Source organism: Haemaphysalis longicornis, unplaced genomic scaffold, assembly GCF_048455015.1.
Source record: "Haemaphysalis longicornis isolate Haplotype H1 unplaced genomic scaffold, Haemaphysalis longicornis Haplotype H1 scaffold_249, whole genome shotgun sequence".
In the NCBI taxonomy this organism is placed as follows: domain Eukaryota; kingdom Metazoa; phylum Arthropoda; class Arachnida; order Ixodida; family Ixodidae; genus Haemaphysalis; species Haemaphysalis longicornis.
This window is the reverse complement of record NW_027526313.1, coordinates 189,274-217,079: the sequence shown is the minus strand read 5'-3', so window position 1 is coordinate 217,079 and position 27,806 is coordinate 189,274. Positions and strand designations below refer to the sequence as shown.

Here is a 27,806-nt window from a genome sequence, read left to right as displayed (position 1 = left end):
AAGAATTCTAGATGATATGTCCAATGGGTGCACAGCTACCGTATCGATCCACAAGGAGCGCCGTAAAATACCTATAAGGAAGGGCGTCAGACATGAAGACACAATCTCGCCTATGTTATTCGCTGCATGTGTTCAAGAAGTATTCAGAACGTTAGATTGGGAACAGGTGGGAGTAAGGGCTAATGGAGAATACCTGAGTAACCTCAGATTTTCTGACGGCGTTGCCTTAGCTAGTGACTCGGAGTTAAAAATGCAAAGCAATGTTTACGCACTGGAGAGAGTAGAACCGTGGGCCTGCAAATAATATAAAGAAAACTAAAGTAATGATAAATAACCTCGGAGCAGCTCAGCGGTTTGAGATAGGTGGCGAGGGAGTGGACGTGGAAGTGGATCCCAACCTTGAGCCAAAGATAATTAGAAGGATAAGAATGGGGTGGAGTGTATATGGCAGACATTCTCAGATAATCAATAGCAGCCTACCATTGTCCTTGAAGAAGAAAGTGCATGACAGCTGCATCTTACCAGTACTCACCTAGGGGCAGAAACATGGAGGCTCACTAAGAGGGTTCAACTTAATTTCAGTTCGACTCAGCGGCAAATGGAGCGGAAGATAATTTTTGTAAGATTAAGGGACAAGAAGAGAGCGGAGTGGGTCAGAGAACAAACGCGTCTTAAGGACATATTAGTAGAAATTAAGAAGAAATGGACGTGGGCAGGGCATGTTATGCGAAGGCAAGACAACCGTTGGTCATTACGAGTTACAAAGGGGATGTCTAGAGAAGGAAAGCTTTGCAGGGGTGGGCAGAAAATTAGATGGACAGATGAGATCAAGAAATTTGCGGAGATAAATTGGTCTCAATTAGCACAGGACCGAGATAATTGGAGAATAATTTCAGAGGCATTTGCCCTGCAGTGGGCGTAGATAGGCTGGTGATGATGATGGTAATCAAAGCTTATTATTGCTAACCCCAATACAGTAAATTATGTTATATATCGAACAAAAGCAAATAAGTTACGAAAATACACGCGAAACATACTCCTTTAACGAAGTTCACATCTGATCTATCGAACTCGGCACGCCTACAATTGCCGCCGAAATGCATGGTCCAGAGCAGCGGTTGAGGTGTTGATCGGACGCAACTGAGATGTTCAGCCTCGAATGGAGCAACGTCACGCCTGGGACTTTGCTTAACTGTTTTTGAAGCACGGGACTCATGACGGAACGCTCCAAGTTAGCGATTCCGGTCCAAGACGGCAGCGTCGGCGAACCGTGGGAACAGCTCGCCAATGTTCTCGATGGTGTTGCGCAAGAAGTGTCCTTCCAGATGTTCCTGAGTGTCAACGACGACGTTACCGTCAATGTCAGCCTATCGGATGGAGGCTCCGTAAGCGATGTCATGACAGCTGGTCTGCTGAAACCACCGAAGAGGCGAAGGATGTCAAGAGTGAAAGCCGGCCCACGCTTATGAACCGTTTTGGCAGTCGATGTGCACCGCCGATATTGCTTCTATATTGAGGGACAGTGCGTGAGAAGGAGAAGAGACTCCCACGGACTTCAACTGGTGTATACGATGTTTTATGTAGAGAATGCTGTGCTAGTTGACGCCGTCGAAACGAAAGTGAAAACAAGGATCGCCATGTTTTCTTCTTGAGATATAGCCAGATATGGTGGGAAGCGGCTGTACATCTTGCAATTATGTGGCCTATTTTGTGTATGGTAATGACAAAGTTTATTGTGTTCGTCTGAAAATGAGGGGGAGGGGGATCCCGCGCATCGCGAACTCGGAATCGGCGGGTTTGGCTACATCGAACTTTTGGTATATCGCAGTAATCGCGGCGCATATTACAAGTCGCTATAACCGGGGTTGACTCTATTACATCCGGATATATCGAACAATTGCCGATTTTGAACAATCCCAACATGTCCTAGTTGTTTACGAACAGAAGTATCGCTGTTTGATACTTGTGTACAAAACGCGTTCTGACCAACACATTTTACATAGCAGATGCCACGCACCAAATTTAAGTCGCATGTAATTGCCAGTAGGCGACTTCACACATTTTATTGTGATGCTGTCAACAGCTCTGAACAGCAGTTTTCTCAACTATTGTGAATGAATCAAAATCACGGGTTAGAGAAACACCATTGCAGATTGATTAGGTGGGCGCCAGCACCTCATTTATTCCACTTGTCGGTATCAATTTGTGTCAAGCTCAATTTGTATCAACCTTAGATTCGAAAACGCTTCATTTTTAATAGTGCTCTATTGAAGCGACTTTCAGCTCTCTCTATTTGCTTACCATCCAGCTTACCATCCACGAGCGACTTTTTCAATCTAAAGCCTTTTGGTAAAGAGATAAAAACGAGAAGTGTTTTTTTTTGCTGTCAACATAGTGTTTCTTGTGTTATTTTGTAATTGCTGTCGTTTTCAATGGTTTGCAACAGTGTATCACAAAAAGTGCGCTAAAAACATCCGACTCCAAGTGCCGTTTGGTATAGGGAATATGATAGAGGGTTGTTACAAAGTCCATATTCACTGCCTTGTGCCGTGAATGTGCTCACAGCGGTATTTAGTACTGGAGATTTGATCCTACAACATGTAGAAATCAGCGGTGGCAATGGTTGTGGCATGGAGCGTCTTCAGATATTTATCTGCAGAACGTTTAAATGAACATAGTGGGAACATTTCTGCGATGCGAAAAAAAAGACGCTGTCATATATTATTTCCAAAGAACTTTTTTCGCCTCTTTTTTTTGTCACCTCATGTGTACACAGAAGGTTGGTGCCCTGAGTTACAAAAACTACGGCAGTGATCAAAGCAATGGGCAGATAAATAATTCAAAGAATAGCCTCGAAGGTAAAGACACCCACGAAACAGTCACTAAACGTGTATTTGGAGTATATTGTATAATACTTTGTCACAAGAGGAATACTCTGTTGCACTGAGGCGCTCAACAGCATAGAAAAATAAATTTTGAAGTGAAACGAAGAAGGAAAGTTCCCACAAACATTTAACTGCCAAAGCATATCCCAAACATTTATTACTTGTTTCATAGTTGCAGATAGTGTCTTTGTGGTATACTTTCAGTTTGGATGAAACAGAATTTCACTGCGCCTTTTCTGACAAATTTGGTTAGCTCGTTTCACCTCGTCTGTACGTATTTGTTTTCCAGTGTACGTAGGAATCGAAAGCCTTGCGGTGCTAATCACTCGCTAATCAGAAACTCCGAACCTTAATAGGAAATTCATTGAGAGAACTGACTATGCAAGCAATTAACATCGTATAAAATGAAAGTAGAATTCTTGTAGACAAAAAAAGCTACGTGCTCTCCCGTATGAGTAGAATTGTGTGCATTTTCATGCTCTTCTTTTATGAAGCGTTCATCATTGTAGTGTCAAAAGAAAACTGCTCATATCTTGTTTCTCTGCGTGCGTCTGCGGAAACCGGCATCTATGCCACCTTCAATTTCTAATGCTAATGGCGACTAGGGTTGAAGGTGTGACACCATTTCAATCTTAAGAATATCATAGCAATTATTGTTTTTTTTTTCTTTGAAATTCTATCAAGAGGAAGTTGTTTTGAAGCATGTTTACAGAATTGTGCCTTTTTGTAAATAAAAAATCGCCCTGCCAAAAAACACCGAAACTTGCAGTTTAGGAGTTTGAGGTAATTGCGCACTGGATGTGAACACTGTCAGTGCGCGCGTTCGACCATCCGCTGGTGGCGACAGGCTTTCCTGCAATGCACTAGTTACGAGGTGTTAGGTGCTCGTGGAGCGCATCCTATTTTTTTGTAGTGACGGCATCTTAGCCCTGCTGCTTTTGGTATACAGCGCTTAAACTGTCTCTGTCCAGCCTCTCTAGCTAAGAAAGACCGGCTTCTTAGTTAAACAGTGTCGACGTTCCAGGTTTTCTGCTTAAAAGATTCGCAAAAGTGATCCTTTAGGCTATATAATATTTACTTTTTTTCTTTATTGGATGCAGCAAACACACTGAACTTATAAATCTTCGCTGTCGTAAACGCCGAGTGAAACTTTTTTGATGAGAACGCGTGTAAACCGCGGCACAAGCGACGCTAGAGGGTTGACGCTCCGCGTTTGTTATTTTCCAGTTTCCCGAACTTTCAACTGAATTGATTCTTATAAATTCATTATATTTGTTAGAACGTTTTTAAGAAAACGTATATAAAGGGGCCCTGAATATGCACCTTTGTTTTTATAGAAGGTTTGGTGTTTTATAGGACTATTAGCACTTGTTCAAAAGCAAAACATTGCTTTACTGAAACAGAAATAAACATTTAAATAAAAATTTCAATTCTCCCGTGCCATCATATGTTTTATCATGTCAGGAATGATGAATTGTGGGCTACCGCAAACAAAAGGTAGGATGTTAACTGATGCTCTGTCACGTACCGTCTCAGCAGGAAATGGACATGGGTCTCCAATGGATATGAAAAAAATTGCGAAGATGAATACAACCAAGCATAAATATTCTCACTGAAAACAACGTCAAAAAATAGAGTGATAAAAAAGTAATAAGCATCGACAAAACTCTATATACTAACCCTATCAAGCGATAATAAAAATAGCAACACCGCGAAAAAAACACATACGTTTAATCTACTCCCTACAGGAAAAGTGGTGCGCAGCACTAACTGCAGTCTTCTCGATCACGGCGCACACTTGCTGCATCTCAGGAGGTGATCGCGTGCTTACGGAACGCACAGCGGCGCTATCTCTCAGCGCGTCACCGACGCTGAGGATGTTGTTTCGAAATCCTGTTTGATCTCCCGCGCGAATGTCACGTGCTTCGGATGAACCACGAACTCCGAACGAGCGTCTGGTACAAGTTTTAGGGGGAGGCAGTGTTGAGATGACGCCATAGCTTTCCTATTCCTTCCCTTCTTAAGTGATTCACACTCTCCCATAGAAGCTCGTGCCGCCCTCACCCTCACACTTTCCCCAATTCTCGGTTTTTTTCTGCGCTTCTGAGTATGGTTCACTCGCTCCGTTATGCGGACATTGCGGCCGCCGCCGCTAAACCACGGTTCCGAGTGCCAAATTGCGGCGCAATAAAAGCGAGATGGAGTATGGGAAACATGTAGGGCACGAATGGGCGCTGCCTACCAAGTGTTCATTTTTTATATGCACAAGTAAATTGTAAAAACTACAACAAGAAAATTTCTAAGATAAAGAGATGGAGACGGCAAAGAACTAGCTATTCAACCAGTTTCATTATTAAGAGTACCCGTCTAAGACTGATTTTGACAAGGATGTTGTACTTATGCATTTTGTAAATGGTTTGTTAATCTAGTACGCTTCTCTAATGTATTCCTTTGTTTCTTTTAAAATCTCACTCCGGGAACTTTGTTTATTTCAGTAGTGGCTTATAGCCGCATCTTGTCACTCATGTGACCGCGTATACTGCTGGGTACTGGAAGTCTGTGTTAGCTTGCCCAATCATTGAAGCATGTCCGACATAGAATTGGCCAAAATTAAGCGGTATTTCGTAAACAAGGTGTCCTAATCATTCAGTGAAACTGTGTGCATATTTCGAAGACAACATATCCGGGCTTCTTTCTGTTCCAACTTGGGGAATATTTTTGCTAACCTGCAAGGGGCAAAAAAGAACACCGTCACCTTTTATGTTTCCGAAACATTTTAACATTGCGGGATATACGATTTAGTATTGTATGCGGAGGAAAACTTGACAGTAATGCTTCAACAAGAAGTCTATCGTTGTAGCCACCAACCTCTTATGCTCTTCAAGGCACCGTCTGTCGTTATGCGGTCTTCCGTCAAGGTCCCTTCTAGCCGGGCCTTGCCGTCTTTTCTTGGTGATCCTTCTTTGTTCTCTGCTCCGCACCTTGAGCCTGGCACGCTTCACTAAATTGTCTCCGCTTGTCGTCACGGCACTCTGCCTTTGGCCCAATTCGAATATGGTTGTGGCGTTCAGGTTCAATTTTGCTGTAATGTCAATGTCAACGTGTGGCGTTCCCTGATTGGGCTACCTTTGGGCCATATATTCAAATCTGGGTCTTCCAATTGTTTTTAATGTGGTTTAGGCGCATTACTTCTCAGAAGCCTGACCTTGATTCGTGACAGGCTGCTGCTAGGAAAAAAGACATCTCGTGTTACATTGGTTACCCTGCGCCCTGCTAGATGGCGCAGTGGTATCCCTCAATGACCGCTGCCGCACATGTTTCGCTGCTGACGAAGCCTGCACCGGGCGGATTTGCTTACGGCAGACAATAATCATTTTTTTTCAAACCCTGCGATATTATGCGAAAAGCAGAGTATCTAAAGTGGTGGTGTCGCTTAGGCCAGTTGTCGAGTGAAATGTTAGACAAGTCCAATGCTTCCAACGGATGTGTTGCGAAGGGTTGGAGGGCGTAGAGCGCGCAGTTTGCACTAGTGCTCTATATGTGCGTGTTCGTTCGTGAAAGCCATTCTTTTCCCCGCAGTTTCTACCTCTATAAAAACAATATGAACTAACTTAGGCCTGAATAGCGCCTTCATATTCATGAATAAAATGGGTCAGAGTTTGCCGGGTTTAGCCATTCGCAAAAACCAGCCCATAATACGTCGTATGCCCAGTGCTGGAGAGAAACTTTCCAGTCGCATGGAGAGTCTGTTTTCCTAATTATCTAGCTTGTCTGAGCGAAATTTACGTTAAACGTGTGTCAGTGATATACAAGCGAGGAAACGTTTTGAATGAAGTAATCTTCAAATTTGTCTGCATCGCCGGTTTAGTGTTTTTTGACACGTGAGTTGAAACATTCGTGGTGGAAGCCCTTGTTTATATTTTCTGCTTTCTGATTGCGAAACAAAGAATGTACCAGCAGATCATGCGGACATGCCTACGAGAAATTGTATATCAAGCTTGTTTTTCATCATTTCAGTTGCACTATAGGTCGAGTTTTCTTGAAACTGACAAAAATGTTCATGGAAAGGCCATTTACATTTGTCATTTTGAGGAGAAATGGGCTAATCAGGACTCGTCAAAATATATACCGTCAGTACACTATTACTGAAAAACTTGTGGTTAAGGGGACTGCAACAAATGAAAGTTGCCCTCGTGTACAGGTGAATATCACGAATGAAGATAAAATGTAGCAGGCCAACTTCTGTACGTTTGTTTTATGCAAACACATTCTATCAAAACCTTTTAACAGATCATGTTTATTTAACCGAATTGCATGCTGAAGAACTCTTGACAAAATTGTGCATTTCTGTTTTGTGTGCATCGCTAGACATTGTCGTCTTTTAAAGAATATTTGCTTTTATTCGCCAATTTTTTCGGAAAATTACTATTATCCTCGCATTCTCTTCAAAACGGCAACCACTATTCGAACGTCCCTAGTAAGTTCGCACCAGTTGCGTGCACAGAGAATTTATGCGTTACGCGGAATGATACTTCGTGTCACAGATTTGTCTGCCTTCCTCAGTAGCTGTTCTTCCGTCTGCATTCCGACGTTACAACAGAAAGGATTTTGTGTAGTGTCTTTTTTTAGTTTTCTTTTCGTGAGTGCTGCTTTGAACAAAAACTACCTGTTTGTAGCGGAGACTGGTGGAAACATTGTGACGCCTGCGGTTCGTAAACTGATACGAGAGAAACTCGACGTCTCGGTCAGGGTGAGTAGAATAGCGCTTTTTTATGTCCTTGGTGTACTAATTTGGACAGAAAACCATCTCTACTAACGTGAAACCTCCCTAGGTTTCACGGTATCGGAGATGACCCTGGATTTTTTATTCACTTCCTTAGACGATAAATTGAAGTAGAAATTATGTTAATTCCCTAAACGTACCAGGAACTAAAACCCTAAGCTTTCCTTGGCGTTCTAAAGTGCCGACCTTGATTTCATATATATATATATATATATATATATATAAATATATAACAAATCAGAAAATGGGAAATGAGGGGCTCATTGAAGTAAAATACAAACAGAAAATCAGGGTTGGCAGTCCCGAAAACGTCGGAAAACAAAGGGGAGGTGGTGGTGGGCAATTGAAACAGATGAAGAATTTTTTTCTGATCCGCTACATGCTAAGCAAGGGCCTCTGTTCTGGCAGTCTTGGAGTCAAAGGTAGTTTAAGAGGGTTCAATGCTTGTCCACCACTCTCGAAATGTCGTAGACACTCGAGTATGGCCCGGGGGTTAAAAAGAAGGTCCTCTTCACCCCGAGTATTCCGAGTGGCGCTGGCTACCACACCGAAGTGCAGAAAACAAAAAAATACCTTAACATAACTACCCGAGAAAGTGGTGGGGAAACAGCCCCACCGGTAGCGTAGTGGTTATCGCACCAGAACGGTATTCTGGAGGTCGTGGGTTTGGATTCCACCCGGCGGGCATTTTTTCACCACTTTCTTTCTCACTCAAAAAATTCCTCATCTGTTTGTATTACCCACCAAAACATCCCCTTGCTTTCCGAGGTTTTTTTCACGCCAACCCTTATTTTCTATATATATTGTTAGCATTCGCGACCACACTCCCGGCGGTAAAGAACTCCAGAGGACAATTCCCGCACCTCGTCTTCATCTGTATATACTCATCAGCACCAGCCATGCGGCACTGTTCCATCATCTTCTACGGACATGACCATCATCATCGTATGTTCTGCGGTGCTTGCGGCTCGAACGCCTCAGTAAACGCCGTTCCTAGACCTTGTCTCTCTCTCTCTCTCTCTCTCTCTCTCTCTCTATATATATATATATATATATATATATATATATATATATATATATATATATATATATATATATATGTATATATATTGGTCTTAACACATTCCGCAGCTTTTCCCAAAGTCTCGTCTATACTAAAAAAGCACTATAACATTCTTACCCAAAGTGAGCGCCTAAAACATATTTTTCCCGAACCCCCACGGGTTGTGTACAGGAAAAACAAAAACATTAGGGATGTCCTGACCTCATCCAAAATAAGGACTCAAACGACCGGCGGATACAGTCCTTGCGGGAAGCCTCGATGTCAAATATGCACGCACATGTCCACAACGGATACCGCGGTCAGTTCAGCCTCTGATTTTCGTCTAAAAATCAAAGGAAACCTGAACTGTGATAGTTCCAATGTGGTATATTTGCTCGAGTGTACGGTGTGCCACCTACAATACATCGGGCAAACACAAAAGTCGTTCAGATCTAGGTTTAATAATCACAAGTCACATTCAAAAACTCTGCCATCTCTCCCGTTGTCAAAACACGTTAACCTTCCTGGGCACTCTTTTGACCACCTCAGAGCCACGATATTAGAATCTGGGTTTCGCTCTCACCATGATCGACTAATCCGCGAATAGTATCTCATTTATAAGTTCAAATCCGCATCTTCAGGCATTAATGAGAGTTTGGGGAAATTATCGTCTTTGGTGGGTACCTAAGCTATTTTCACTGTTTTCCTTTCACCGTTTTTTTTTTCTTGTTTGTTTGTTTGTTTCATTCGCCCTACCGAACACTGTCAGCCACCACACGTCCCCCCCCCCCTCCCCACCCTTGTCTGTCTCCCCTTTTTTTTCGTGGAATAGTAGCTGCATTCCCAGTACGCTCCCACTCCCGCGGTTGGCAGCCCCCTTTGGGGGGTTAAATTCGTTATCGCGAACGCGCCGCCCGCGCGGTCACTCACCATCTTCTTCTGTGTTGCGCGGATCCCCACCCCTCCGCTTTTTGGACTGTCAATCATTACTCACTCCTTTGCATCCCTCCATCATGCTGTGACATGCTTTTATTGTATACACAGAAACTTGTTGACCCTTACTGGCTACCGATTCAATAGTTGCTTCCACGCAGGACACACCTAGTTACTTCCTACCTGGCTAAATAATTGGTTGCGTTGCTGGCACGTGCGCTCTTCTGTGACTTCTGTGAACTTGTAAAGTGCCCTGACATTCCCCACACCGCTGGTAATTGGTGTTTTCAGGAATGGATGCGTCACCGGCGGCTTCTGTTCTGTATTTATTTGTTGTTCGTGTACTTTGCATTTCGTGTGTCGAGACGTTCCCTGCACCGTGCATTTATTCGTGTAATCCGTATGAAAAGTGTATTTGAACAGCTCCCTGCCTTGTTTTTTTTTAATGGATGAAGTTGAATATGGCTGGGCTTTTTAGAAAAGAGTTCGTCATCATGTATAGTGCCACATGTATAATGCCCTCCCTTCCCTGTTCCCTCGCCCCAAACCCGCCAATGTTGTTAAAAAAAGGGTACATAGCAGCACACCCTCTGCACCTATATAAGCGTGCGTGCTCCAACGTTGTATGTTACTCAAGATGAAGACTGGTCCCGCAGTCGAAACGTCAGTAAACCACTGTTTTTGTTTTTAATCGTTCGTCTACCATTTTCTCAAGTATATATATATATATATATATATATATATATATATATATATATATATATATATATATATATATATATATATATATATATATATATATATATACGTTTTTGGAAAAGAAAGTTCACAAACAGCACGGTCAAATAGAGAGTTAATAGTCGAAGACACGACAAGAATGATTACACACAAGTTTGCTTACTTGTCAGCAAAGGGACGTGCCATCATGCAAGGAAATGTACATTTAGTCTCAGTTAGTATTGCGATTTAACTATATTGTAATTAGGGCAGGTCCCATTCCCCACACTAGAGTAAACTCCATTGTTATTGTTCTTGTCCTGTCTCCGGCAGTTTACTTGTGGCATTTCTACGCGGTCCTTGTAAGTTTTCTTGTGTCTTGAATTTGAATACATTTACGCGATAAACCGAAATTTCACTCCCCTGATGGTCAACTATCCCCATCTACCTGCGGAAACATGTCACTGGAATTCGTGTTGAGTATCACAAGTATTATGAGTATCTCAAGTATTACTGGAATTCGTGATGAGTATCTCAAGCTCAAGTAAACACTTTGTCAAAAGTTCTGAACTTTTTCGGGGCAGCTGTTGGCCTGTACGTATACCAATTTTGAAGGACTTAGATAACTTTGCAGGAATATGCGACTACGAAAGTACTTCTACCAGGGCCCTGCTGCGACAAACCCCGAGGCATATTACGTAGGAGTAAGCACTGGAACCCTCCCACACAGCGTGATAATTGCTTCTACATGCACATTAAAGCTGTCTAACGCGATGTACGAGCAGCATGCAAAAGCAAATCACTTTCCGCTGTAACATTATAAAAAAGTTATCGAAGGCACCGCAAGAACTCAGAAGTTGCCTGGAAATAGTTATAAAACTCGCCGATAAAGGAGGCGTCATCGGATTCTCAACAAAACCCACTATACCAACGAGGGTCAATGACAACTGTGGGAATCCGCATTTCTAGAAAGTACTCCCTAGTTATTCCAATATTGATTATAAGTTAACCATCGAAGATGAACTCACTGAGCTTGATCACAATAGAGTGTGTATCAAAACCACCGCTTGTTCTTTTTCCACTTTCTGCCCAATAGCCCGTAGATGCTACAATCTCTCTAAGATTCATTTGGACACAACCCTGGCCACTTTTTTGTTTCTGGCATTGGTACTCCCGCTGAGAATCTCTCGCGCATATTGACTCTCTTATTCGCTACATTCCCCAGCTTTCTGTCAATTAAGAAGCCAAAAGGGACGCACGCACCTCCCTAGAGCTCCGTCCTAAGACAGCCACGCAGTCCAAAAATTGACCCTAAATTTCACAGCATGTCTCTACTTCGAAAGAACTGGATGCACGGGACTCAGCGACACCTCCATCAAATCAGTGAGCCCCCTTTTTTGTAATTACCGAGGCATGGAAAGTTCCTTGCGTCGGAGCTCCCGCAATAGGGTGACCGACGGCTTTGAGACAGCCACCTGCGACAGCATTGCCTACTTCATCTTCAAACGCTGTTGTGCAGTCTTTGCACCCCTGCTCTGTCACAGCAAACGCATTTCACTTTTTGAGTGACATTTTCCAGCAAACTGGTTATTAGGCACTATCTTCTCTTTGCACAAGTCCGCAAGAGCCAGTATCCTTGGAATCTATAGACAAATCTTCTTGTTGTCCTTATTTTACAAAATCTTCAAGAAAGTCATGTATCGTTATCTTCTAGCAGCAATGCGTCTATTAGTCCCTTCCAGTCAACACCGCTTCTTGCCCGGAGGGTTAGTAGAATCAAATCGCGGGTGTCTTATAAAGGACATCGGCCCTCCAGTGCTCTCTCGTCAAGAAGTAGATACAGTATATTTAGACTGTAGCATGGCCTTCGACGCCGCCAATCATGGCTTACGGCTTCGCCTAATTGCCTGCATACGTTCTATCCAGTGCGTTCTGTCGTTGGTTCTGCAGGTATTTAGAAAGCAGGTCCAATTGTATCTGTTATGAAGGCGTTACCTCCTTCCCAATCGCGATGATATCAGGGGTGCCTCAAGGTACGACACTCGGCCCTCTCTCTTTAAAATTTTGTAATGACATCCACCCTGTTATTAGGCAGTGTATCCTATCTCAGTATGCCGATGATAGGGAGGTTCGCGCACTTTATTCTCCGGATGATCGTATCCTACTGGACAATGACATCAACGCAGTTCCGGCATGGTGCGAGAGCAAGTGTTTAAACCTGAATCTCTTCAAAACTCTCTTTATAACATACACTCGCCAGACTGCCCCGCCTATTTTCCCATACACTCTGCTTGGTGTACCCGTAAGACGGGCTTCTGTAGGGCGTGATTGCGGAGTAACGATGGACGCAAAACTATATTTCATCTCGCACGGGAAGCACCTGACACACTCGTGTTTGCGAACGCTCGACGTGATTTCCCGGGCCAACAGTGACTTCGTTGACCCATCATACTTTGTCTCCCTCGACCGTGCCCTAATTTTACCGAAGCTCGACTTTGCCAGGCTATTTCGAATTGTACAAGCCATTCTTCTTCTCTTCGTCTAGAATGGATTCAGACGTGCTTCACTACAACCCTATTTTACCGTTACTCACCAGTCAGTTATTATCTGCACAATTAGCTGTTAAAGCTCCTGAATCTTGGTGAGCTATGTATTAGGCGTTCCAGGTGTGACCTGGTTTTCCTTTATAAGCATTCAGTCCAAGTTTGAGTGCCTTCGCCTTGCCGGCTCTGTTCCCCTGCGCGTTCCAAGCAGAACACTGCAGCCGCACAGCTGCTTTCATGTTTACAGAGCACTGAGCCTGGCACCAGCCAGCCTTGCCAACATGCCTATAACAGTCTGTTTTTATCTGCCCTCGACATTTCCGGCAACCACATGGTTCTTTTTAAACGCTCCTTGAAAACATTGGCTCCAATCCACGCTGTGAAGGTGATTGGAAAGCAAAGATTTAAAGGACACACACACAACAAATGCCCATGCGACGACTCTTGAATCTCAAGTTTCACGTTGTTCTACAAACAGTGAAACTAGAGATTCTGCTAGCCATTACCTGGAATTCGTGGGGGCGGCGTCCGGACTTGTAGAGAGGTCGCAATTGCCCTTCTGCTTCTGTTCTTGCGTTTCTATGCCAAAAGTACCACTTTGCTTATGCTTGTTTTTGTTGTTTAAGGAATGTTGTCCACCCGTCTTGCGAGCTGTTGTTCTTTAGAAAATGTTCTCGCCTCTTCGATGAGTCTTTCTTTATGTTTACCCAGACATTTATTTTTGCCCTTTTTTTGAATTATTTCCCTTGTCTATGTTGTCTTTTCTATGCCTTGTATTCATGTGCAGAGTGCATCACCCGAAACGTCCCTTGCTCTGTTAGTGAGCACTTTAAATAAATAAATATAATAAATAAATAAATAAATAAATAAATAAATAAATAAATAAATAAATAAATAAATAAATAAATAAATAAATAAATAAATAAAATACCAATGATTCCATCATATAACATGAGGTTTCAAATTTCTAACTAATGCTTACTTTTTTCCCTTGAAGTTGCGTCACTATACACTCACATTCCGCATGCAGATGGCCTCACGTCTGTACATCTAGTATGAGCCGTCGGCGTGTGACAAACCTATGGATTTTGTTACACTTAAAACTTTTTATCGTATCCCTCAAATCAACTTTTGTGAGTTTTACAGTGACAATTACGTGCACGTTAGCCTAACCTCAATAGTAATTAGAATATGTCCAACCTACGCCAATATCTTATTAGACATCGAGAGTAAAACTTCCTCAAACCCAAAATTTGAAAACACTAAGCTTCTAAAGACATACAGGCGATACATATACAGACATACAGGCGATACAGGGCTCCTCCACGTCCATTTCCGGCTCTCCCGTTTACAGAATGTATTCATTATGCGTAGGTTATACCGTTCTGCAAACTCAACTAGTAGGTCTCCCCTGCTACTTCTACATCCCAGACCATAGTTCCCAACTGCCTTGTCTCCAGCCTGATGCTTGCCTACTTTAGCATTGAAATCTCCCATAACTACGTTATACTGTGTTTTTACTTTAGCCATTGCCGATTCCACATCTTCATAGAAGCGCTCCACTACCTGGTCGTTATGGCTGGATGTGGGTGCATAGCCCTGTACCATCTTGAGCTTGTACCTGCTATTGAGCCTAATTACAAGACCTGCTGCCCTTTTGTTAATGCTATAGTATTTTTCTATGTTGCCAGCTAAGCTTTTATTGACTAGGAATCCTACGCCCAGCTCTCTTCTGTCCTCTAGACCATGGTAACATAGAACGTGTCCATTTTTCAGCACCGTAAAGGTTTCACCTGTTATCCTAACCTCACTAAGCCCGATGACATCCTATTTGATGCCCTTTAATTCCTCGAACAACACCTCTAGACTCGCTTCACTAGATAAGGTTCTCGTGGTAAACGTTGCCAGGTTGAGGTTATGTATACTTATATATGCATCTCTCTCTCCGTGTCTGTCTCTGTGTTTATATATATATATATATATATATATATATATATATACGTATATATATATATCTATATATATATATATTTAAATCTAGAGAAAGATGAACTCACAAAGCGCGCAGAAATAGTATAAGTAAAGAGTCGGATACACAGCAAGAACAATAACAAACAATGTTTACTTACGTAGCGGCAACGGGACTTGCGTTCATCAGAGTAAAGTTACATGATTTTGCTGTCGCAAACATTCTGAACACATTTATTATATAGGTTTGCATAAAACTGTGAGAAAGAGCGGAAAATGTTTCGGAAATGGGGAGTGTGCATACAGTCAGGCTACGCCTATGTTACAACATCAACAAACAAACAAGAAAAATAAAAAGGGGATGGGGGGAGCGAGAGAGAGAAAAAGGGGTCGTGTTAACAATGCAGCGTTCAAGGTTGCACCATGACGGGTCAACGTAGGCCGCGCGGGCTGCAAGTTCAGACAATGGGGGAAACTGGACAACCGCGGTTCGAAAAGAAAGGGAAGTGTATACAGTAAGGTATTCAGTGACTGCTGAGACTGGTTCGGGGGGAAGCGAAGATGGGTGTGCCCCCCGCGGGTCAAGAGAATAGATAGGGAGCACAAAAGAGCATTTCACAGAAGCTAGCAATTGAACAGGAAATAGGTAGGGTCACAAAGGGTGAAACATGAATAGATCACAAAGAGTTAAACATTCTTAAGTGGTGGTGGGAACGAGGCCTCCCTCCAAAAGGGCAAATGGCATTGTTGAGCCGCATTAGGCTAATAAAGCTGCTGTATTGGGAGAGTTTCTGCGAATTGTGATGGCAAACTCGAGGGTAGGAATAATGAACAAAGTTATAAAAATTGTGAAGCCGCTAATTTTAATCGAGGGATAAGCACGTTAGTTTTCTGTAACTTTCGTTAATTCCAAGCGTGGCTGACCCAAACTTATAAATCAGATAATATTCCCGAACCTCGCGGTCGTGGTGCGTTTTGAAGGCGGATTCTAAAATCGTTGCTTTAAGATGTTCAAATGCATGCCCAGGACTGTTCACATGTCTTGACAGGGGCAAATAAGGGCAGCTTTTTGCATGAGAGCGGTGATAATTGAACCGTATTCGGAAGGGCGTTTCAGTTTGGCCGATATATTGTTGCCTACAAACAGTGCACTCTAGAAGATATACGACATTAGCGGAGTCACAGTTAAAGTTACTTTTTATATTTACGTAGTAGTCTGAAGCCATGCTGGTGGCGCGTTGTGTAGTGGTCATGTGTGGGCATACTTTACATCGGGGTTTATTGCAGGGCATGCAGCCAGTAGTTGCCGGTCGGTTGATACGACAGTTAGTAAGAAAGTCACCTAAATTCTTATTACGCCGGTAGACAACGCGTGGTGGTTCGGGGAATTTGCTTTTTAAGCGGTCACTTTGCATTAGGATATTGTGATGTTTTTAGCACGGTTGACACTCTTGGAGCGGAGGATGAGTGGGTTAAAACTAAGTTAGTTTGCGGGTTCCCGTTCGGGGCTTTTTTCTTACAGATTTCGTTACGGTTTAATTGGTTGGCTCGCACAAAAGCGTCGTCGATAACTTTTTCCGGGTATTTTTTATTCAGGAGGGCGGTCTTTTTCTCTCTCTCGCTCCCCCCCCTTTTTATTTTTCTTGTTTGTTTGTTGATGTTGTAACATAGGCGTAGCCTGACTGTATGCACACTCCCCATTTCCGAAACATTTTCCGCTCTTTCTCACAGTTTATGCAACCCTATATAAGAAATGTGTTTAGAATGTTTGCGACAGCAAAATCATGTAACTTTACTCTGATGAAGGCAAGTCCCGTTGCCGCTACGTAAGTAAACATTGTTTGTTATTGTTCTTGCTGTGTATCCGACTCTTTACTTATACTATATATATATATATATATATATATATATATATATATATATATATATATATATATATATATATATATATATATATATATATATATATATATATATATATATATATATAGAAAATAAGGGTTGGCAAACAAGAAAACCTCGGAAAGCAAAGGGGAGGTTGTGGTGGGTCATAGAAAGAGATGAAGAATTTTTTGAGTCGAAAAGAAAGTGGTGAAAAAATCCCCGCCGGGTGGGATCCGAACCCACGGCCTCCAGAATACCGGTCTGGTGCGATAACCATTACGCTACCGCACTTTCTCGGGTATTTATGTTAAGGTATTTTGTGTCCCTTATTTTTTTATTTTCTGTCTTATTTCACGGAGCCCCTCATGTCCCATTTTCTGATTCGCTATATATATATATATATATATATATATATATATATATATATATATATATATGTATATATATATATATATATATTAGACTGTATTTTGATCATGGCGCTGGGAAAAACTCCACGGGAAAATTATAAGGCGGGAGAAAAGAATACATACGCTGTACGTTGGGATTCATGACACGGGTGCTGTTAGAAAAAATATTTTCGGAAATTGCTTAGCTTTCAAATTAACGTACCCATTAATTCTGTACAAAAAATGTTACCTGCCCGTTTGTCTCTTAGGGAAATCAAACTCGCTCAGACTGCGAATCGAATCTAATCACACTTGGACATCTCTGGCAGCGTCTTTGTGCTCGCAGAGCAAAGAACCTCTATACTATCAAGTGAGAATTATGTACACCTACTGAAACACTTCATGATTGCCCGCACAGTGGAGAACCGCCTTTACACGTGCGGGAACATGCCCTTTAATTCACCAGGTATTTGTAAACCCCCATCATTGCCCCAAAAGTTTTATCTGTTGCCTTCAGTTTGTCGAGTTGGCATCAGTGGTTTCAGCAGCGATACTTATCGATCCCGAAGTTTCGATCTCCCATGCGCTTGCCGTGCTTCAGATCAAAGACGATGGAATACAATTGCAGTTCAGCCATTTAACCCGCAAACCAGCCCATTGCTAAACGGCGGTGAGAGGATGCTGTATTAGACAGTACCATTGAAGAAATGGAAATTAACTTGTCGCCGTTGTCGTTGCGCTTGATGTTTTCAGTGCTGTCACCGCTCACATTGAACGCATTACTACAACTGAGCGCTCAGCGTAGTTTATGTGGCCTGCTGTAGATTGTTGTCACCTTCGATATACCCTTATCGTCATTAAAAATTTGCACATGAATCACGCGGTACCGAACCCACTGCGGCGATTTCTAAGCGCAATTATTATGCCGGGGAGAAACATCTTCTTAATAACAAAAAGTAATAGTGTTATTATTATGTTTGTAAATACAGTGAAACTCTCCTAATGAACACCTAGGTGGGATACGGCACCACTGAGCTTACCACAGCAGCAACGCTTGTGTCCGAAGATGACCCGCGAGACAAACAGCTCCACACGGTGGGCCGTCCATTGGGCTATCTCGAGGTGAGAGAAATCCTTTGTTCGTGTAATTTGGTTACCCACATGCCCTTGACTCATTTCGGTACTTGGATGTCCAATCTTCCCTGTAGCGTTAGCACCACATTTTCTAGCCTGCAGGTACCAGTGACTCGTAGCGAGGAATTCGGTTAAACGAATTTTACTGTTAAGCAGTATAAGCGTTTACTCTCTTGTTCGACACACAAAAAAATACCTGCTAAAGATGAATTTCGGGTACTAGTAAGGCGTTTTCACAGCCATGTTAGGCTGACCTTATGTCAAATCACGGCACACATATTTTCATTTAATTGAAAAGGAAAGATTTTTCAGCATATTGGTATTTGGGGTGTGAAGTAGACAGGTTGATTTCTTTCCTTATTAAGTTGCGACGAATACTTCGTCGTACTTAAAATATTGGTTCTAAATAAAAAAACAGGCCTCTAAAAACGCCTTATCTGCGATATATAGTGTACCCAACGTAGCGTTTATGTCAGCATCACTCCGCGTCTGGCAATAGCGCAACGCCATTCATTGAGCATCGAATTTTACATTACACACACCTACACCTTAGCGCCTACGTAAAATAATAATTTTTACAGGTCGCACAAAGTTGTCAATGACGACAAAAACGGGTTGTTCATTTTAGTGCGTGAATTAAACCGCAGAAATTCCTGTGAAATTCTAATCTTTCAGTGTCGCCAAAGAGCAGTGATTACTTCCAAACAACCGGTTTACCCTGCAGTGCACTACTATCTTTGGTTGCATACTTCTTTCAGATCTAAAATTATACTGATCTACCGTAGGCATAAAACACGAGTTGCCTGTAAACGTAAACTAGGGAAGGTTTTCTCCGAGGAAGACCTGCAAGACGTTCCTGTAAATTTGAAATAAAAAAGACACACTACAAAATGTGCTTGTGAAGCCATCATTATTCCTAGGGTACTGAATATACTACTGCAAACCTGAGTGCCGCACTAAGGGTATGTATCAAGCTCTGGAAAAGATAGTTACAGTGACCAACGTAAAATGCTTCGAGGGCTTCATCTACAATTTAAGCCCTGAATTTGGATCGATAATTTAGTTTGCACTATGAAAGTGAGGGAGTTCTGATGCTCCCGTACGTTAACATTTTAGTAATCCCTAAAGTGTAATTGTTACGTAATCCCCTGGGCAGAGAACTGCTGCCTTATATGTGATACTTTGTTAAATGGGGATATGATTACTCTTGACGAGTGGCAACGGGGAGTCTAAAGCATTTCTAATAAACCGAGTTTTCGAATAAAGTAGTTTCACTGTAAACAGCTTTTGCTTATATTGTTATGTTTCGGAAGAACCAGGGACGCGAACCATGTGATGATGAAACGATGTATCTACATGATGAGGCGAGCTATTTACAGGCAGCCATAACGAGAACCGTGCTGGCGTTACCGCACAAAGTTTCTCCTTAGCCGATCTTCAGCGCCACAGATTTGGGCCCTACTATCCCTCGCCATCTTCTCGTGGCATAGTCCTCAGTCGAAGGTGATCATTTTGGTCGAGGTTAGAGTAAATTTTCGCGTGCGGTGACAGTGGTAACTAGAGAAGAAAGGAGTGGAAAAGATCTTGTCGCCAAGGATGACGATAGATAGTATTGTAACCGGCGGCCCTTGAACAGGAAAGCCAGCCGATGCAGCCAGAGCATCCAAAGCTCTTGGAGGGACTCCAGAGGGTATCGACATCGTCATCTCTTTGGGCTTTGACTGGTCACGTCGGCAGTCTTGGCTGGTCGTTGGAGTTGTAAATAGTGTTGTATATGACCACTTGCATTGCTCAGCGGGAGTATGGCGGGCCGACGACTTCCAAAAGGGAATATACCGATTGTTCCAAGAGCCGAGAACGGTAACACTCGGGGGACATGATGGGGGTGTGCATAGAAGCCCCACCAAAACAGGCTTTGTGGCGACAGGAGAGGTGACAGCAGAATGATGTATAAAGTCATCTATTTTCATAGCCGTTATTACCGCCTTTACCAGCTGCGTAGTGTTACGCACCCAGCTGAGTCGCTGTCCTAGGACGTGGTTCACGATGGTACCTGTCGCTGCCTTCTTCGCGGTCCTTCTCGTGCTGTGAAAAAATTTGTTTGGGCTTGGATGCCTCTGTGCAAATTGGGTAAAACAACCATTTTATTCAGTGAATTTTTATTGTCACGGTTAAGCTTTAAAGCACTTTGGCGAAAATTTGGCCTGACCGAAGATTTGTGCATTCCGTCAGCTGACATTTTACGGCAACAGCCATTTATTTACTCGATCTTTTGGCTCGAACGTTGGGATACAATTTCTGTGTAAAGCTGAGTGTCCAAGTAGATTGATCTTTTTTGCGGGATGAAAATACGCTGGGTTCGCCTGCCAAAAAGGGTATTCCAGCAAAGCAGCCTTTCCACCCACTGCGTATTCATTATGGTAGCTTCAGAACAATTAATTGAAGTTAGGATACAAAAGTAGTGTGACTCAAAGCAGGTGGAAGCACTAAAAATTGTATATGCCTTTACATTGAAAGCAAATCTTTATATGAAGGTAGACAGGTATCGTCCCACTGCAAATATTCTCTGCACGACTTAAACAATCCTTGCAACCATACTTGCTATAGTTCCAAAAGGGAAGTTGTCTTTAAAACACCCGTTCCTGTTTCTTCTAAAATATCACCAAAACGTAGTTTCCGATAGCCCATTGTCACCACAATTTCTAGAGTTTTTAAGGCACCGCATTCAAGCGCCGGTTTTCTTGTTTCGCCTCACCATTGGCCCCTTCCTAAGCAAGCAACCGAAGATAGACGAGATAGATTTACAGGAAAGTGTACAGGGAATATATAGCGGAAGTTTGATTCGATGGCGAAAGTGTCGCCTTCAGTACCTTTCAATGACGCCAAAATATTGCGTAACAAATTTTGCTTCAGAAAAGCGGCAAAAACCGACGAAGAAACGCTGACACCAGAGTGCGATTTCGCAACAACAATTTTATTGGTAAAATACCCCAACGTATAGTTTCCAGACAGCACTGGAACACCAACTCCCAGCAAACTTAACGCCTTCACCAAATCAAAAGTGAAAACTACAGTGAGCACCAGATGACCAAAATAAAAAAGGCTGGAATTCAAAATTCAAAAAAGTAGAACTATCAAAGCCGTTCTTGTACACCATGTGGCTTCATAGGGGTACAATCCTGCTTCTAAAATAGATCCTCGTTGTTACGCACTTGAAATGGTGTGTGGTTCCAAGAATGTTGCCAAGTACAGCTTGTCATAAAAATAAAACGCAAAAAGCTTAGTTATAAAGCGTGTTGCTAGATTAGGCGTGCTATTTCTCTTTTAAGAGAGTAGACGAACCACTGCAACAGTGATCACCGGAACCCGTAATGATGAAAAATTTAAGAACCCTTTATTGTTCTTCTTGAATATCTTGTTAAAGCGACCTCGTGAAAGAAAATATGGCCGAACAGCCACGCGCAAAGCAATACTGCTACATGTGGTACCTTTCCTTTGACGCTGTACACTTTCGATTCTCTTTCAATCGTGTAATTACACTTCTCGTTGTTTGGCCTACGTATACACTGCCCCATGAAATTGCTATCAGATATATAACACACATTGCTCCTCGCAGGAAAAGTGAGCTCTGCCTCAGCTAACACCTTAGTTAATTTTTTCCCTTGCACAACGTATTAGCACGCGTTTGAGTGTGGCGCACACATTCCTTACCCTGCTATTGTCTGATAAACCAACCCTGAAATCATAACTATATGCAACATTCTTTCAACTACACGACATTTCAAGTACGTAACAACGAGGACATATTTTAAAACCAAGATTGTACGCCTATGAAGCCACACGGTGTAGAAGAATGCCTACGAAGCCAAACGGTGTACAAAAACGCCTACGAAGCCACATGGTGTATAAGGAATATCTGTGCATTTCATTTCGGCCACACGCTATACAAGTATTCTTTGCCTTTTCTGTCTCTCTGTCTTTTAAAACACCCCCGTTTGTGTGGTAATGTGGCGCTGATATGCCCATCAGCTTTTAATCGTTTCGTCTTCATTGTTGGGTGAAGTGAACAGGACATTATTCTCAAAACCCTACGTATTTATTGTTTTCCCAACGTACCTGTAGCTGCGGGTCAATGTAGCGTTTCCTGCCTCTTCTGTTAGCTTGTGTATGTATTTGGGGTTTTCTTGACAGCTTTTCCGCCGAGAAGAGTAGATTCTGAATGGCCAAATGTTCCGCTCTGTTGCATTACAACTAGACTGACTACGCAAAGTTTAGTCAGAAATTCGCCATTAAAGAGACACAAAAAGTACTTCAAATATTTCGGTGAGCCCACGTTGGTCCTGATATAGATGGATTCAAAACTGTTACAGGGAACTAAACTCCAGTTATCTCTAAACAGACACTGATCAAGCAATGAAACTTTGTTTATGTGATAGAACCAACCTTGTAAAAATGTCTCAGACATATTAAAACCACGCAAAATATATTTTAAGAAGAAATGCAAGAACTACGTAGGTTTTGTTACCTATAGAAAAACTGAAATTTTACCCTACACGTCGTTACCAGTGATAAAAACGACACAAACAGTAAATAAAACCCTCTACACTGTGCTAACTGTGAATTAGCTCCAAAGTGATAATATATGAAACTAGATGTTCCCGTACGGTCGCTTAGGCGTGTTACATGGCAGTAGATTTGATTGTTAGACGTCAGCATAATTATACGACGTCATAAAGTCCTTGCCCGAAACTGTCCGGGGAGTGGCCACAGTTTCAATAGTTTCAATTCTCACTAACTGTTTTAGGCTTGCAATCTAAAGTCTGTAATCATGACCTGCAAAACGTTGCTTTTTATGGTCCAACCATTTTGCTTTGTGACAGGGAGATAACTGTTGTGACAGGCAGCATGACAGGGAGATAACTATTTTCTTCTTTCTTTTGTGTAAAACTGATATAATCAAGGCATGTGCGAACAGTTTTCATTATGGCTGGATACTCAGTGAAACCGGCAGGGCATGAAATATTCATCTTACTTTCCGTTTTTTATCAGACTTTTGTCGAGCTAATGTTTAGATGTTCGAAATTTCATGCTTCAGCTTGTCAAGCAGTGGCCTGCGCCGTATATAAGAAACTGTTTTGGGCCCCCACATTTTCGGATTGTGCGCCCTAGCTATTGGTGTACGCACGGTGTTGAAAGGCAATATGTTTTTTAATACTTTGATGCAAGTGAGAGCAGGAACGGAGGAAGCTAACTCAGTAACATGTATTTTCTTGTAATAAAATTGATGTTTGGATCAATATTTTATAAGGTCAGTGCATAAGGCATTATTCTTCTGAGATCACAGAGCCTCGAGATCACCAGCGTTGCGGCAATTTTCTGATAGGGAAAAATGGTTAAACGTAAGTAGTACCCATTTCGACACACAAAAAACATCCCCACGTCACCGAAATTATTCGCGACCACCAACTACAGTGTGCCACAAACCCAAGGTTTAGCTTTGGTGTGTCATACTGCCAAAATATTTTGAATGTCCCATTCTGTGACGCAGATGAAAATAGCCGATCCTGTTACTGGTCGGGTGCAGCCTGTGGACACTCCAGGAGAAGTGTGGTGTCGAGGGCACAACGTATTCTTTGGCTACTACAACGATGAGCAGAAGACGAGGGAGTGCATGACGAACGCCGGGTGGTACAAGACAGGGTAGGAGGTTATTTTGCCTGAATTTGGGCGGCTGGTGCTGCAATAGCAAAATAGTATCAATTGATGGTTATGATTTATTTTTAATGAACATGAGTACCCGATACTAGATATAAAAATTGTGCCCACATCCCCGCGAGGGGAACCCTGTGTAGATGCGACGCATCGTGGGGTTCACTTGGTGTTTCCGTTGGATTGATTCTGAAATCGCATGAAAAGTGTCGGGAACGCGTATGAGTATTATGTTTTATGATTATTATTATGTTCAATTCGCCAATCTTGGTCAATCTCTCTAAGTGGTATGCTTGGAGCTTCGCTGTCGCAACGACCTTTACTCCATCATTGTTGCTCTAAGTGGGAGCTTCTTTTCTTTTAATGCAAGTGTTAATCATTGCCCCATCATGCGTTGTATCAGTAGCATCTTGACGTAGTTTGAATGATTCAAGGATATAAAGTGCGTTCGTAGCAGTTGATCCTGTCTCGTTTTTGTGGCGCAGTGGGAAGAGCACCATGTACCTCGCGTTCCGCTCACATGGTCGTGGGATCGAAACCGGGCGCCGCTAACTATTATTTTTTTTATAGTGTAGGGGGAGGGGTGTGGACGGGCAACGCATGCACTGTAGGTATTGAAAATTTGTTATACTAAAGAGTGCATAAATCAAATCGAATTGCAAAACGCCTTTTAGCACACAGAAGCTACGCTGCAGCAAGGTTCTGCACAAAACCTAAGAGCTAAGCATGAATATAAACCACCCAAGGATTTTCAAGCGGCGACAGATACTGTCCACACGGACGTTTTAGTGCCTGCAGGTACTTCTGGGGATTCATTTAGCATGTCTTTTAAATGGTACAGGTTACTCAATATTCATGGCTGTTTATATGGCTGAAAAGTGAGCATTGAAAATAAGTGTCTGGCCTAGCTGCCATTCGAATGTCTCGAAAAATCACAGAGCATTTTGTTTTATATGGCCGTCACAAGTGTTTCAGTGTCTCAAAATCTGTGCTAAATCGAAACCTTAACCTTTATAAATAGTTTACAATAAAGTAACCAATGTTGCGTCGCGGACAATATCTCTAGCTACCGCAACTTACAAAGCAATAGTGCTGTAATAAATTTCATGTGAGCTTCTTGTAGAGGCGTGATTTTTGAAAATACACTGACACCAAGTGGCCTTCGGAGGGCACTCTGGGGTAAGATAGCTAATGCTTAATAAAACAGTTATGCAATCATTCCACTGAATGCAAGCTTGTACCCTTTCTCCAGCACTTGTAGTAACACTGTATTTAGCGATGTACTACAGAGATATATATTTTTTTCATTTTGCTTCTGCGTAAGTTACAATTTATTGTAATTATATAACGAAAATAATCTAGTTTTTCCTATATTGCCCACCCTAGAGCTAACTGATATGGCTTACAATAAGGCATATTTAGTTCTTTTTGTAAAAACATTCTCGCCAATTTATTATTCTGTAACATGCCTAAATATGTCGACATTCGGCGATTGTACTCGTTATCAAGCATTTTTATAGTAGCGTATTTTGAAATATCGGGCGCATAGTTGCGTTGGAGGATGTATAATGAAATTGTCAGTCATCACCGGAATCCTTCAGGCCGAATTAATTATAAATAAGCATCTTCAGCACAGTCTTTTCGTAGTAACAATGGTAACCGAGCGAACGTTTGCTTTACAATTGATTATCTACTAACAGAGGGCAAACCAGCACCCAAGACAGGTGACGTGAGCAGTTGAACCACGGCAAATTAATTGTAGCGGCCGTCAAACACCATGGGTTTCTTTTATAATACATTCGTTTGCAAACAAAACTAGGAAGTTTTTATACAAAAAATTATACTGTTATTTTTAGAACAGTATAGCAGATGAATGACTGATGGCCTCTAATTTAAAGAGGAGGCCGAGTGTGGCACAACGCCATGAGAAACAAGCCTATGATCGGCTTTTGGCGTGTTAGGCAGGGTAAATGTACACACAACAGTGCACAAATCATGGTTCAGGCAATATACATTGTTCTGGAATTATGTCCACGATGTACCGATTAGAATATTGCATTATTTTTGATATTTTGAAAACACCCGTGTTGGTTACTCGGTTGGATTAAAAACCGGTTGTAATTTGTGGTCGTACAGTCGTTGTTACAGTACCGTCGTTTATTTTGGGTTGCGCTACATCAAATGTGACTGCTTTTTTTCGAGTTAGAAAAAACAACCGCTAATCCATTGTTTACAGAAAGCACAGAACAGCACTGGAAAGCGACGTTTCCCGTAAAAGACTCTAACGCCCTCGAAAGGCGGGAATTGAAACGGATTATGGCAACCGCTTGAAGCAATATCAGGCAATAGGGTTTTAAAATATTCACCAGAATGAACTGTATATCAGAGAGTCAAAATTGAAAAGAAGAGCTACTCAAAAACCATTTTGTTCGAGCATTCTTAGTTATTTTTGTTTCTAATACCACCTGGCCTTTTACGTTACCCCCGGAACACTCCACGTTACATTAGTTTTTACCTATTCTTATTTGCCCTGTCTTTTACCCTGCTTCCTTTAGGGCCTTTATTCGCTTCACCCCATCCCCGCAAAGTAGCATGTAGGAAAATACATGCCTGCAGACCTCTCTGCTTACTTCTAATAAAGAGCTTTCTCTCTCTCTCTTTCGCCCTCTCTCTCTCTCTCTCTCTCTCTCTCTCTGTCTCTTTTTATCATTTTTAATTGTACTAATGGATTTTATAATTATCCGAGAATAACGGGGTTTGGTGTAACTTACTTTAATTTAGTCTGTTTATTTATTTTATTTTCATTATGTTTTTTTCCACTACAAGCAAGGTTCACTTTACATTTTTTTTGTGCGGAGAAACGGTTTTTTGGTTAAACTATAGGTCATTATTACTGTATGTATGTTGTTGTTCGCTTTCCTTCTCCCATTTGGAAGTGATGCATGTTGTGTTATTTCTTTTCAGCATAAGATGATAGATTATTTGTACGTGAGATTTTTTTTCGTTTAATTCTGAGCTTCGTGCCGCTCCCGGCTCAAGTGCAAAAACTTTGTTGGTAGGGACGTCATCAAGGTTTAGCTTTTCGCCCTCCTTGGGTGATAATGTGCTTTAAACCTCAAAGAAAATAAAAAATAAAAAAACCTTGGGCAGAAGTGGGGAAGATTAACTTTTAGCAAAAAAAAAAACCGTGCCCCTATTCGGTTAAGTGCACGTTGACAATTAATTAACACGATGAATTGGAACTAGAGGTCATTACAAGAGCCAGTCAATGCTTTTAGGCTGTGGCTTTTGTATCCGCCACCTATAGCATAGACAAAATTGTCTTTCCTCATTCAGATATCACGTAATTGGGCAGTAGGCACTGCTTCATTTATTTCAATATTTAATTTAGATTTTAGGTAAAACTGTTATCACTGTTACCATAAAAAAGGAGGCATTTTCAAGAACCATTCGCATTCATGGCCCCATTACCTCATCCCGTGATTCATGAGCATAAACAATTTGATGCTCTTCCTGTCTCCTTAAGTTGCAATTATCACGAAGAAGCAAAGCTTAAAGGGACCCTGCAACACTTGCCATCGGCTACTAGTAATGTATTTTGGGATAAAGTATATTGTCCCAGAAATCTCCTCCCGCAAGAATTATGAAAATCCGTTCACAATTACGAAACTACGCGCGATGAGAAATCGCGCATAATCGTTCCCTCTCAACTCGACCGCGGGCAACGCGACGAAAGCTGCGCGCTCTCTCTCCCGGAGAGGGGGGCGGCTCGCGGCGTTCTCTTCGGCGGCCTTCGATATATCACATGCCGTGTAGTTT

The 27,806-nt window shown here is 42.1% G+C and overlaps 1 protein-coding gene across 10 annotated transcripts in view; it reads left to right on the top strand.

Annotated features, from left to right (window-relative positions):
- The window catches only part of LOC144172621 (medium-chain acyl-CoA ligase ACSF2, mitochondrial-like), a 123,295-nt gene that overhangs the window by 79,817 nt on the left and 15,672 nt on the right, over nt 1–27,806 (top strand). For 8 of the 10 annotated variants that reach the window (XM_077701270.1, XM_077701271.1, XM_077701268.1 and 5 more), the window contains 3 exons: nt 7,562–7,635; nt 18,159–18,266; nt 23,827–23,978. In XM_077701270.1, the coding sequence (XP_077557396.1) occupies nt 7,562–7,635; nt 18,159–18,266; nt 23,827–23,978 (334 nt within the window). The remainder of the gene's footprint in view (nt 1–7,561; nt 7,636–18,158; nt 18,267–23,826; nt 23,979–27,806) is intronic. The other 2 variants (XM_077701273.1, XM_077701274.1) reach the window with 1 other exon arrangement.